The sequence below is a fragment of the Propithecus coquereli genome, unplaced genomic scaffold (assembly GCF_000956105.1).
Source record: "Propithecus coquereli isolate 6110/MARCELLA unplaced genomic scaffold, Pcoq_1.0 Scaffold362, whole genome shotgun sequence".
NCBI classification, from domain to species: Eukaryota; Metazoa; Chordata; class Mammalia; order Primates; family Indriidae; genus Propithecus; species Propithecus coquereli.
In genome coordinates, this window is record NW_012149308.1 from 676,351 (window position 1) to 689,386 (window position 13,036).

The window sequence follows — 13,036 nt, forward strand, 5'->3', positions numbered from 1 at the left end:
CTTCTATCATTATTGGATTATCATTCCCATACATACACATGTGCAAGTGTCCGCTGTCCTCAATTTATTAAATAATCCTGGAACCCCGGTTTAGACTGCATAGCTTTAGACCAGCAAGAATTTAAAATACTGTCTGTTTAATCTTTACTTTAAGAGAAGCTGTTGTCTAGAATGTTTTTGACATATACTTGGATCTTCCTTTTGCTTCTTTGGACTTTTCACTCTTTCCTTGAATGTACAGATGATGGGGTGAAGAGGGATTCTCCCTACTTGTCACTGGGCTTCCATACATGGTAAGGAGACCAACTCCAGGGAGCTGTACAGAAGTCCATATTTGAGATGTAATTTAGCTTGGGTCTCTGCTTTAATATCAAAATTATTTGCACTTCATCTTCTGTTTATGTTTTCTCTAAATATTTTTCTCTTGGAATAGACATCGTTAATTATTAGAAAATATTTAATTGATCATATATTCTATCTTCTAATTTATTTCATTCTTATTTTTTTGCCCATACACTGGAAAGCTCTATACTGATCTCTGGATCAGGGGTACTCTGGTCTCTTATTTTATATAATAGTACAAAACAACAGTTCATAATCTTGAGTTCTTAAATTTAAGAGCCCAATTTCTCTGTAAGAGAGGCCTTGAAACAATATTTCCAACCCTCGATTAAAGAATTTGATTAACTGAGCTTGAGCATTCTGACTCGTCATGATTTCACCACACTTCCTTTTTGTCCAAAATGGGATGATTTAATAAATTTCCACTGTGCTTCTACCTGTCCTTCATCTCTGAAGATTAGAGGGTCCTCATCTTTTTTGTTATAAGATCAGCATCAGCATTCGAACCTCCTCTGCAACATGAATTGCTCTCCTGTTGGTGTTCCTTCTTCAATCAGGGCAACCAGTCTCAAACATGGTACCCCCATGGTCTTGAACAAGGGTTGGTTGACTTTTCATTTTTCAGTATATCTGTTTGAAGGTCCATTTTGGGGGGCCTCTTGGCTATACAAAAATGTCAGGTTTGTGATTTCATAAAGTAGGTTATAGCTATTCCTGGATTTCTTTTCCAAGCCCACAGTTCTTTAAAAATAGTTACAATAGCGTTTCTGTTCATCTTTAGATTTTTCTCTTTTCATCACTTATCTTTGAATTTCTTTTGCTCCTGTGATCTTTCTTCTTAAAAATTGTTCTTTTACTTTAGTTGATTCTCTCTTGATTTTTTAGGTGTGCTAACTTGCCTTACTGGTAAGATTAGAAGTAGGACAGTTTCCAGTTTGCTTGTCTTTACTTGACATCCTCTTTCTATTTAGTCTTTACTAAGTGGGGTTTATATGAGGGCTGTCCGGAAAGTATCCAGCCATGTAATGTGAAAAATATATTAACAGTGGCTGTTAACAGTGGCCTATTAACAGTGGCCTTGGTTCACTCACTCGGAGAAAGTTAGTGATCCTTTCTAGACTTGGTTTCTTCATTTGTAGACTGGAAGAGCTAACCTAAATAAAGAATCCACAAGGATTATTTCAACTAGAAGGTAATGCTTTTTGTGCTCATTTTAGTGGGCTCTGCTACCTATCACCTTTTAAAAACTGTCTTGCTGAAGTGCTTTGCTACTTTCTGAACCTCTGAGGAGAGAAGCATGTGTAAGTGGAATGTGCATTTCTTTCCCCAATCGTCTGATAATTTAGTGCCACAATTTTCATCACAAAGTGCAGGGCAGGCCAGGAACCTTAAAAGCATTTAGAGAAACAAAATTATAGGATGTACCAAGTAATGGAGAGTGCACAATCTGCATGCACTTAGGGAATTAACTCCACTTCCTGCCTGTTCCCATTCATTACATTCTTAGTGCTCAAGTGCTTACCTCAAATTTGAATACCTATGACTGGCATAAAGTAGAGAAGCCTTTATTTTATTTAAAAAAAAAAAAAAGTCTGCTCAAATGAGGTTGTTTTGCTACTAAATGCTACGTGATTTTGTGTGCTTCTTTTTGAAGATTCATTTATCTTCTCTCTATAACCATTGTTAAATTGAGTCAGTATAGATTTGAATAATGTAAATATAACAAAGTACCAAAATTCCATGAGGTTTAGGCTTATAATCAATAAGATTTTAATGAAAAGAAATCATAGATTATTAGATTTGAAAAAGGCCATAGGATTTTTGGGAGGTGGGGAACATTTATTTATTTTACTGATGAAAAGTTAAGTGGCTTGTCCAAAGTTACATGTCATACTGTTAGTTGGTTAAAAGGCTGAATCCCCAACCTGGGTCTCCTTAGTCCTATTCCAATGTTCCTTCTACTAAAACCATTCTGATTCGGCCATTCTAAGGTGGCTTTATCTGTTAGCAAAGTGAAACTGCCACAAGTTGGTAATAATACAAAGTGCCCTTTTTTCAGTTGCTTTTCGGGTGCCAAGAATTCACCAAGCGTTTGATTAGGGAAGATACACCAGCTGTATTTACTTAGCAACTTTGTTGAAACATTTATTAGTACCCAGCTCCAGCATAGTTTATGGGAGCTTTTAATGATTTTATTTATATATACGTGTATGTGTTTGTGTTCTTGACTCTGAGTACTGTCAGTTTTCTAGATCCTCCATTTTTCATAATCACATACTGTAGAAGACAACCAGGGACAGAGATGAATAGGGGGAGATAAAGATAAATGCGGTGTCTTATTGCCTGCTAAGCAGCCCTTTCAAAGGTCTCAAGAGAGAAGATTGACAGCATTGTACTGAGAACTGAGGGGGCAAAGTGCCTATTGTTTGTCATCCCCTTGCTGTTTCCCCCCATGTCTGAAGCGAGGAAGAACTAGACATATATGAGCAAAGATTTCCTCATGGCCCAGGTAAAGCATTCCCATAGGAAGAGTTTATTGAGCACCTCTTCGTGCCAGGTGCAGTCCTAGGTGTTTGGATATATATTGTTGAAGAGCAGAACTTAGTCCTGTCCTCCTAGAGCTCTCAGTTTAGCAGGGATGGCTGCACAGATAGTAAACCAGTAAGCAAACAGATAGATTAAGAAAAATGGTCAGAAGTTTTGTGGAAGAAAAGTCCAGAGTACTGTGATAAGGCGTAATGGGGAAGGAGGCCTACTTGCTTTGTGGTCTGGAAGAGGCTCTTGAGGAGTGACGTTTAAACTAAAACCCAACAGAGCCAGCCTATAAAAAGTCTGGGTAGTAGACTGAGCATTCTGGGCAGAAGGAATAAATGCAAAGGCCCTAAGATTGAAAAATAAAGTTAGGGCCTATTTTTGGGAACTGAGAGACTAAGAGGAGAGAGGAGGAGAGGGGGATGAGATGGGGATGGAAAGGCAGACAGTGATCAGATCATGAGTAACCAGTATATTCATCTCCTCTTGGATTAGTCCTTGTAGATCATTTGTTTCTTATTGAGATCTATGTGTCATTCGGTCTCTTAGAGCTAGATGGATTTTAGTTGGATTACCCCAACCTTGAGAGTAACACAGAGGGAATATCAGAGAAGCAGGTTCCCAGTGCAGCTTCTTTAAGAAAGTGGTAGTGGTCCCTCGGCTTCAGCACCTGGGGCTACCATAGCATTCTAATAGTCATGGAGCACCACTTCTCTGGCTTGGCCCCAGCTTGCAGAACAGCTGGACCTTTGTCCCCTCACAGTCCTCTAAGCCACTTTGGGAAATCCTCTGACTGCATCTCACACATTCCCCCACTGCCAGGTGGCATCCACTGTCATACTCTTTTTCCCTGACATGAGCCCTGTGACTACCTAGTTCCCAATTGACCTCCCTGGTGTGAGCTGGGCTGGTTCACTATGTATGCTGCTGTCGGCTTTTCCTAGTGCTGATTCTTGTCTTCCGATAAGCAGCATCTCTCTCTGTCTTTTCCTAATCTGTGACCCAGCATTCTCCAACAGCTTTCTGGCTGAAGTAGGAGAATAATTCTCTTATGTAACCAGTTCACAAAGGAGTGTTGACCTTCTTTGTGCTCCTGGTCTGTTAATGGATTCCCATGCTATGAAGCCCAGCTTTTTATTTACAGTCGCTTTTCTTAATCTCAGTTTAAGTGGAGGTTGGGAGAGGGGGCTGGGATAGAAAATAATCTGAGGAAGTATTCCTGGCATTGCATCTAGAATCTTCCCTCTCCCTTTGGCCCTCGTTCAGCCTTTTTCGTCTTGTGTACCTTGATTAGAAAGCATTTCTTCCTAGAAGGCATATTCATTTTCCTTGCCCCTGTCTTCAAATTCCATTTTCTTCCGCCTCAAACTTGAAGACATGCTTGAGCCTGCAGGTCACACAACTCTCAAGCTGCGATTCTGGCCCTTACCCAAAACCTTGGGGCCAAATGTGTTTTAGGATTCATAACTTTTAGGTTTTAGAATGGGAATATGGCATATTATATACTACCTAATAATCAAGTAGTAATTCTAAAGCACACCATATGAATGTTCACATTGGATGGGATAAAGAATGTAAGTGGTCTCATGTCAGTTCAGGTTTTGCCTCTAAGTAAATTTGCCACAAACTTAGAAAAAGCTTCCAGTTTTTAGACTATTTGGGGGGTTTTGGAATTGTAGAGGGATTATGAACCTGTATCGTGGTACATACATACAAAAACATGGTAGTTAGAATTTCCCAGCTAAGTCTAAAGCTATCATGAAAGCTCATTTAAAATGAGATTATCTTCCCCACTCCCCGGCCAATTAATCCATTAGCGTTAATATGACTTCTGTCCTTCCTCCATGACTGTGGAGATTAGCATGAGTCAAATGGATGGTATGGAAGAGGGTATATTCGTTCAGCATAAATTCTTACCAGAACTGCTACACCATCTGGGATGGACAGATGGACATGCCATAGGAGGACAGCAGGAACCTACAACAGCTGCTGTTCACAGAGATGATCAGGCACTCTTAGAATTCGCTGCAACTTGGCTATGAGCTGCATTGTGGATGCCTGGAACATGACCTCTGCTCACTGAGGTGACTCACATGTAGCCGGAGGAATAAAATGCTCTTTTAAGCCAAAGTTTCAGGCCCATCTTAAAAATGTCAACTACTGCAGATGCTGGCTACATAGAGGTTCCTTTGCACACTCATATGGTTGATTCCTTACTGCCCTTTTAAACTCCTCCTTCCCCAGTATAGAGTGTTAGGGTTAAAATGACAATGGATTCATATGTTGTATCTATAAATCTGTGTCATTATACATATACTTTGCAATAAAAGGAGTATAAGAAAATATAAGCAGCCAGGCGTGGTGGCTCACGCCTATAATCCTAGCACTCTGGGAGGCTGAGGCGGGTGGATCGTTTGAGCTCAGGAGTTCAAGACCAGCCTGAGCAAGAGCGAGACCCCATCTCTACTAAAAAATAGAAAGAAATTAGCTGGACAACTAAAAATATGTAGAAAAAATTAGCCAGGCATGGTGGCGCATGCCTGTAGTCCCAGCTACTGGGGAGGCTGAGGCAGTAGGATTGCTTGAGCCCAGGAGTCTGAGGTTGCTGTGAGCTAGGCTGACTCCACGGCACTCTAGCCCGGGGAAGAGAGTGAGACTCTGTCTCAAAAAAAAAAGATACAAAAAGAAATTCAAGTTCGTGCTGGTCAAGTAAACCTTTTCTTCTTTATTTTTCTTATTCTTGATCCTTTCAACAAGAAAATATGTTATTTAACATTCCATTCCTGGACTTCTTATGCAGAAGTACTCAAAGTGGAAAGTGAAATTGGGATGTTTTCAGTATTCTTGGAATTCTTTGAACAATAATCTGAAAGTTTTAATTCTACTCTCTTCACCATTGTTTGTTTACATTCTAGAAAATGAAGAAGTCAAAGAAACGACTTTACGAGAGCTTAAAATGCTTCGGACTCTCAAGCAGGAAAATATCGTGGAGCTGAAGGAAGCCTTTCGTCGGAGAGGGAAATTGTACTTGGTGTTTGAGTATGTCGAAAAAGTAAGTCATTAGTTGCCAATATGTAGATTTTCCTGATTCTTTTCTTTAGGGTGGTTTCTGACATTATTGAAGAAAGTACCATTGTCTAGTATGACTCATCAATGTACTCATAATCTGGGGACTTTAAAAATGAGGGTATTATTCATAATCATTAGAAGTCCTGAAATATATTTAAGGTTTTTATACAATTTAACTGTCCAGAGATAATCTTAAGTTTAAACAGTATACTGATTTGGCTTCTGAAGTCTTAGACTCTATGTTCAACAAGTAATTTTTAGACTTATTTTAATTAAAACCCAAACAAGGCCTCTGTGAGGGAGAAACAGGTAAATTGACAGTGATGGTGTAGGAGGTAGAGGTATGTGTAAGGTACCACGCAAACATAGGCCGGTGTCTGAATCAGACCTTAGGTGGTGAACGAGCAGGCTCATGAAGCAGCCTCTTTTGAACAGCCAGTGTTCTGGCTTTGTTTGCAGGAAGGAGATGTGTCAGGAGGCCTAAGGTAAGGCTTGAGGCAGTAGATGAGACCAAAAGTAAGGAATTGGAAGCATGGGAGAAAGAAAGAAAAGCATGTGTTGTTTGAGTTGTCAGCACACTTGCCTTAGCACTTTTTAAGAAAAACAATCAACTCGTCAGTGACAATTTTAATGACATGACCTAAGGGCAGATGTATGTTACAGTAATCAATAATGTGTGCCTAGGGATTTCTTAGAGAGCAGTTGACCTATAGCAGTTGGTTAAGAACTTAAATAAATAAGCGCCTTAACAGTAGTAGAAGAAACTGGAGCCAGGAAAACCTTTTAGCAGTTTCCTTGATAAGTAAATAGATGGCAACCACCAATTGCCTGTGCTATTATCTAAAGAAGGCTGAGATGAGAGAGATTTGTTTGCTATAGGTCCATGCCCAGGTGCTTGCTATACCATAAATGATAGAGTATCACCATTTTCATTACCAAATGGAAAGCAGTGTTGCCAAGGTGACTGACCAATAACATGGCCTCAAATTCATTCAGCTTTTACAAATTACTTTTCAAAATAAAAAATATTTACATAGTAATTCCATTATTTGCAAATTTGAAAAATACTAGAAGATTCTTTGTAGTTTTAAACCACTGCTTTTATTTTCCTTTTCCAAAATCCATTTTAAGTTTCTTTTTCTGTGTCAGTTTAGGTATTCTCCTAAGGTATCTTCTCTACCAAAATAAAACTAAAAGTTGATTTTTTTTTTTAAGGTTTTTTTTTTTGAAAAAAGGATTGCTAAACTAGGATCCCAGGGAAAATCAGATGCTCTTTATTTTTTAGTTGTCACAGATAATCATGCAGTTTGCAGTTTTCACTGCCAAATATTAAAATTTTGACAGATCTATTTCAGTTTTTTATTTCTGTTCTACTCGTGATTATTCATGACTAATAAAATTTAGTATACCTCTGTGTATGTTTTCCCAATGGGAGAGGCAATTTGGTGTGTCTGAGATCTCTCTCCTCGTAAAAGGGAGAGCTGCTACCAGAACTCCAGTCTTGTGACCCCCAGGCCTGGGATTCTTTCTTGGCCCTGTGTGGTTCTTAGGTGGAAGATGACCACCATACCTGCCCATCAGTGGCAGTGCCTAACAGTTGACAGTGTGTCTCAGGAAGGCAAGGAGAAAGATGCTGTAAGGAGTAGGAGACAGGTGACAAAGACCCAAGGTTACAGTGGCTTAAACAAAATAGAAGTTTCTTTCTCCTTCACATATAAATACAAAGGTAGACAGTACAGGACTAGTGTGGCAGCTTTGCTCCACGGTGTAGGAGGCTCAGGCTATTTCTGTCTGCCTTTCTGCTCCACCACCTCTGAGATGTGGCCTTTGTCCTCAAGGTCAGGATAGAGATCCAGCTGTCAGTCATATCCCATTGGCCAGGATGTAGTTGCATGGACACACTAGCTGCAAGGCAGAGGGGAAATGTACCCTTTGTTCTGGGAAGCTAGGCCTCCACTCAAAAATTGTATTCCTATGGAATAAAAGAAGAATAGATACTGGGGGACAATATCTCTGCCACTGAGAAATTTACAGTGGAATATGAAATGAAAGATACAATTTGTTTTCTGTATTATAAAGTCCTCCTTTTCCTCCTGTGAATTTGGGGCCTCCTGTATATTTGTTAATTGAAACAGACAATTCAAGTGGAGAATTATAAAAAACGATTCATAAATACTTTAAACATTTTATTTTAACTGGAAACATAAATACTGTATATATTCATTTACCACCCTTTAGAGGTAGGGTCAAGACCTTTCGTGGATTGCTCTTCTGATTGGACTTTTTTATATACAGGATACACATAATGCATCTTTAAAGTGAAGCAAAAGCTCAGAAACACTTGCAAAGCAATCTCAATGGAGAATCCTTTAATATATATGCTTATTACCACCACCAGCACCCATCCCTTGCCAGTGTTTTTATAGTTATCTCACTCACATTTGATTAGACGGCAATATGCTTAGTGGCTTTCCTTTATTAAGTCTTTCCAAAGCATTCAACTTTGTTTTCTTATAAACAGCAACTCTTTAAAAAATATTATTTCATTGGTTTATATGACATAATTAAAATAACAAATGCATCTATTATAAATAAGTATAGAAATAAGCACAACTGATTCTCTACAGGTATACAACTCAAGTGGTGGGAACAAAATTGTGAGGCTGTATTAGAACAGCATTTTTCTAACTTTTTGGTCTTAGGACTCCTTTACACTCTGAAAATTATTAGGAACTCTAAGAACTTTTTATTTATGTGGGTTTTAGCAATGTTTCTCATTGGAAGTCAAAACCGAGCAATAGAAAAATATTCATTAATTCATTTTAAATAACAATAAACCCATTGCATGTTAACATAAATAAGTTTGTCAGTCATTCTTGCAAGTAAAAAATGGTGTTTCACAGAAAAAGCAGCTAGTTCAGCTTGCATCACAGTCGTCCACGTGCTTTTCCTAAAAACAGCCATCATACAGATGGCACATATGCAGCAGATGGGCTTTATGTGTATTCTTCATTCTATCACATAGATTCTTAATAAGATATATACTCAAGAATCGAAGCTTAGTAAAAGTAGTATTTTTTACTGCTTTATCAAGGACATTCTTATCTAAAACTGCTGCTTTTTTCTTTCTTTAACTGCAAGGGTTAATTGGATTAACAAATCCAATGCCTTGATTCATGCTAAGGTGCCAGCAGTTTACCCATTGTTGCTTTGTATCATCAGCGTAAATGCCAACACAGTGAAAAAGGCAAATGTCTGAGTGTTACTACAAATATGGTTTTGACTTCATGGGCCCTCTGCAGGGTCTGACATCCCTGAGATCTGCAGGTCACACTTTGAGTACTGCTATCCTGGATGCCACAAGCTATGATGATGCTGGTGTGGGCCTTAGGCATTGTGATTTACAGAGGGAATGGAGAATGTTTAGTTAATGTGGAAATTCAGGGGAAACTGGCTCAGTGGAGTTTCTACTTAAGAAAAAATTTTACATGAATTTTATTTAGAATGGTCTCTGACTCTAAACTAAGGATTTTGATTATTGAATTGTTTGAGATCTGTGAGTTTTTATTTCAACAGTATTTTCTAGCCTGTTTTAATCTTTGTACTAAATGTGTTGATCATATCTAATCTTAGGGACTTTTTTCTTTTCTTTTTTTTTTTTTCTTTTAAGAATGTCACCCAGATCTTCCAGAAATATTTTCAAGGCTTGATTTTATTGCGAGGTTCTATTGAAGATACATACTGTTCTGTGTTAAAATGACTGTTTTCCCCCCACCCCCTTTATACATTACAGGGTCATATCTCTACTTTGTATTGCTTTTCTCTTCAAATTATTCTAAAATAATGCCTGAAAAGCTTGAGAGGGAGTGAAAAGTACATAGGGTTATTTTTTGGAGCATCATTACGGAGTAGTAAAAATGGAATTTCTCATAAAAGAAAGCCTTGATTTAATGCAATATCCTGATTCAGCATGACAAAAGTTATAGATGGAAAGCAATAAATAAAAACAATAAAAACTTACATGTTGTATATTGGACGAATTATCCAAGATGTTTTTAAAAAAACTGTTAATACATAATTTATGGGCCTACCTAATTTTTGAAATTAATGACTCTAATTTTAGAATATGCTTGAATTGCTGGAAGAAATGCCAAATGGAGTTCCACCTGAAAAAGTAAAAAGCTACATCTATCAACTAATCAAAGCTATTCACTGGTGCCATAAGAATGATATCGTCCATAGAGGTGAGTATGAGATTTTAGAGGCGGAAAATATTTAAAAAAAAAAATCAAATAAAGTTAACAAAATACTTCACATATTGACATTTCCTTTTAAATTTATTATTTTGAAAGTACAGTATGTTAGAAGTCATTTGCTCTCCAAATCTCCTTTTGTATCACCAAAAGGATTAATCACAAATTTATTTGGATATTATGAGACCTCCGTGTTCATATAACCAGATCCACTCTCAACTGTAGAAATGCCTAGTGATATAAGAAAGCTGAACAAATGTGAACGTTGAAGCTTACTTTATGGTGGGGGGCCCATTTATTTGGTCCTACAGGTAGACCAGGTAATGTGACACAACCCAGAATCAGGCTTTATAGGTGGTCCCTAAGTCACTGAGCCCCATTGGTGCTCACCTCTCATTCTCTCTTATACCCACAATCTCTAGTATGTATCTTTGCCTCTTTCTTCATTTCCCCCACCTGTTAGTGAAAGTGCTCATCGTCTGCAGGTTGTAGGCATGATCAGCCTTGCATAAAGGCCATAATTATGTGTCCATAAACTCTTTTATTTTGTCCTTTACTACAATGAAGTGGGTGGTTTATAGCAATAAAAGGGAAATTACTTGCTCAGCATCATCTTTGACTCTACATCATTTATCTTCTCCTGATAATCTCTCTTGCATTGCAGAGTTTTACAATAGTGGGATACAAATTAATAAAATAATGAAACTAAAAGATGCTTATCAGCAATGTTGGCAATATTCACTTCTTATCTTTGAATTATCAGATAAATGAATGCTACATTTTAATTTACCTATACAAACACACAAAGATGTCACTTTAAAAAATAGTATTGGCCAGGCATGGTGGCTCATGCCTGTAATCCTACCACTCTGGGAGGCCGAGGGGGGAGGATCGTTTGAAGCTCAGGAGTTCAAGACCAGCCTGAGCAAGAACGAGACCCCGTCTCTACTAAAAATAGAAAGAAATTAGCTGGACAAATAAAAATATATGGAAAAAATTAGCCAGACATGGTGGCGCATACCTGTAGTCCTAGCTACTTAGGAAGCTGAGGCAGAAGGATTGCTTGAGCCCAGGAGTTTGAGGTTGCCGCGAGCTAGGCTGATGCCACAGCAGTCTAGCCCGGGCAACACAGTAAGACTCTTGTCTCCAAAAGAAAAAAAAATAGTATTGTTTTTAAGAATAGCTTAAAGGTCGTATGGAGAATGCCAACTTCTATTATTTCTAGAGACAGTTCATATTTCTCTTGCGTTTAACTCTCATAGCAGTTACCTTATCAAGGTTGTTAAATAGAACTCCAAGTCAACTGGCCATTTGGTGTCTAGGTTAATGTTTTTAATTACAGTCTATCTAATTGTTTGAGGATATTAATGAGGAGCTGAATTATTATAGCTACATTTCCATCATGATACTGTGAAGTGTCATGATAATACACTTGGTTAAGTGTATTATTAGTATTTTGTGAGGTAAAAATAGTTTCTTGAAATGTGTTGCACATCAGTGGTATGAACTATGATTCTGAAATCTACAGATTTTACTACCTCTGCCTTTATCCATTTGCACCTCCACCGTATGATATAGATGATGGGTACTCTAAAAATAGAATTGTGAGATGCCTCCCAAAGGGAGAATTCAGTTGCATTTTCTCTGAATCTCTATTCCCACCACATCTTCAAAGGATCCATGGAAAAAATTAGAAATCTTAACTTGACTCCTCCAGTATAGTTTCAGCATTAGACATTGATAATTGTGAACCACACAGAAAAGCTAAGGAGATGTAAATATAGAAATTATATAGAAAACCAAAACAGGAAGCATACCTTGTATTTTTTTCTTCCAGTAAATATAATGCTAGCTACTAACTCTCATATGTATTTTTAAGGTATCTTCTGGGTATAAACATTTTATATTCTATCTCCAAAAATTTGTATTATTAGTATTTCATGAAGTAAAAATAGTTTCTTGAAATGTGTTAGCCTGGATTCATTCATTCTTAAATTTCCTTCCGAGACCCAATTAGTCCTTTTAAGATTTAAAGAGAAAAACATTGCTTTTGAAATTATGACCCTGCATATTTCTCAAAAAGAAATTAATTGAAAGTTTTATGTACCAGCATCAAATTTGTTACTCTACTTTTCACTGCCACAGTTTTCTATTCAAGTATTCAAGTTACTCTAGATATTTATAATTAGATGCTGTTTTATAGTGATCTAACAGTGTCAATCAGTAGAACATAGAACATTTTTACTAATTGTTTTTTAATCTTCATACTCTAGATATAAAGCCAGAAAATCTCTTAATCAGCCACAATGATGTTCTGAAACTGTGCGACTTTGGTAAGTTAAAAGAAGTTGAGTCCTGCTACTTACAAAATTTAAGGTAACACATAGGTAGCTTTTAAAGGCATATTAAAAGTAATTTTTATGAACTGGCATAAATTAGCAGAGGGACATTGTATTGGGTCATATGTTGAAAACTTGATTGCTAGAGGAAGTACTACTCTCTCTTTGCTTTGCACAGTAGTGTCTACTATTTTTAAAAATTTATCCTGTGGTATTTAATAAGAATTCAAAGCAAATACATGCATATGCGTATATTCATCAGCCTAGTACCTAATGACCCCAGAAAAAGAATTTTCTGAAAACTATCACTATGGCCTTTTGGTTTGAGTAGAATAAAAAAAAATATTTTAAACGTTGATAGAAATTGTTCTAGGTTTAATCATAAACACTAAAAATATGCCTATACAAATATACACATATGTACATGCAATAGTTATATATCTATAAGGTCAAAAGACATTTTAGAACACTTTATTTCCTCTAAATGTTCAATGAATAAGA

General features: G+C 37.3%; 1 protein-coding gene across 1 annotated transcript in view; it reads left to right on the forward strand.

The window, feature by feature from the left end:
• The window catches only part of CDKL5 (cyclin-dependent kinase-like 5), a 64,862-nt gene that overhangs the window by 5,591 nt on the left and 46,235 nt on the right, over window positions 1-13,036 (forward strand). Inside the window, exons 3-5 of the mRNA XM_012651675.1 lie at window positions 5,790-5,926; window positions 10,067-10,187; window positions 12,470-12,529. Of these exons, the coding sequence (XP_012507129.1) occupies window positions 5,790-5,926; window positions 10,067-10,187; window positions 12,470-12,529 (318 nt within the window). The remainder of the gene's footprint in view (window positions 1-5,789; window positions 5,927-10,066; window positions 10,188-12,469; window positions 12,530-13,036) is intronic.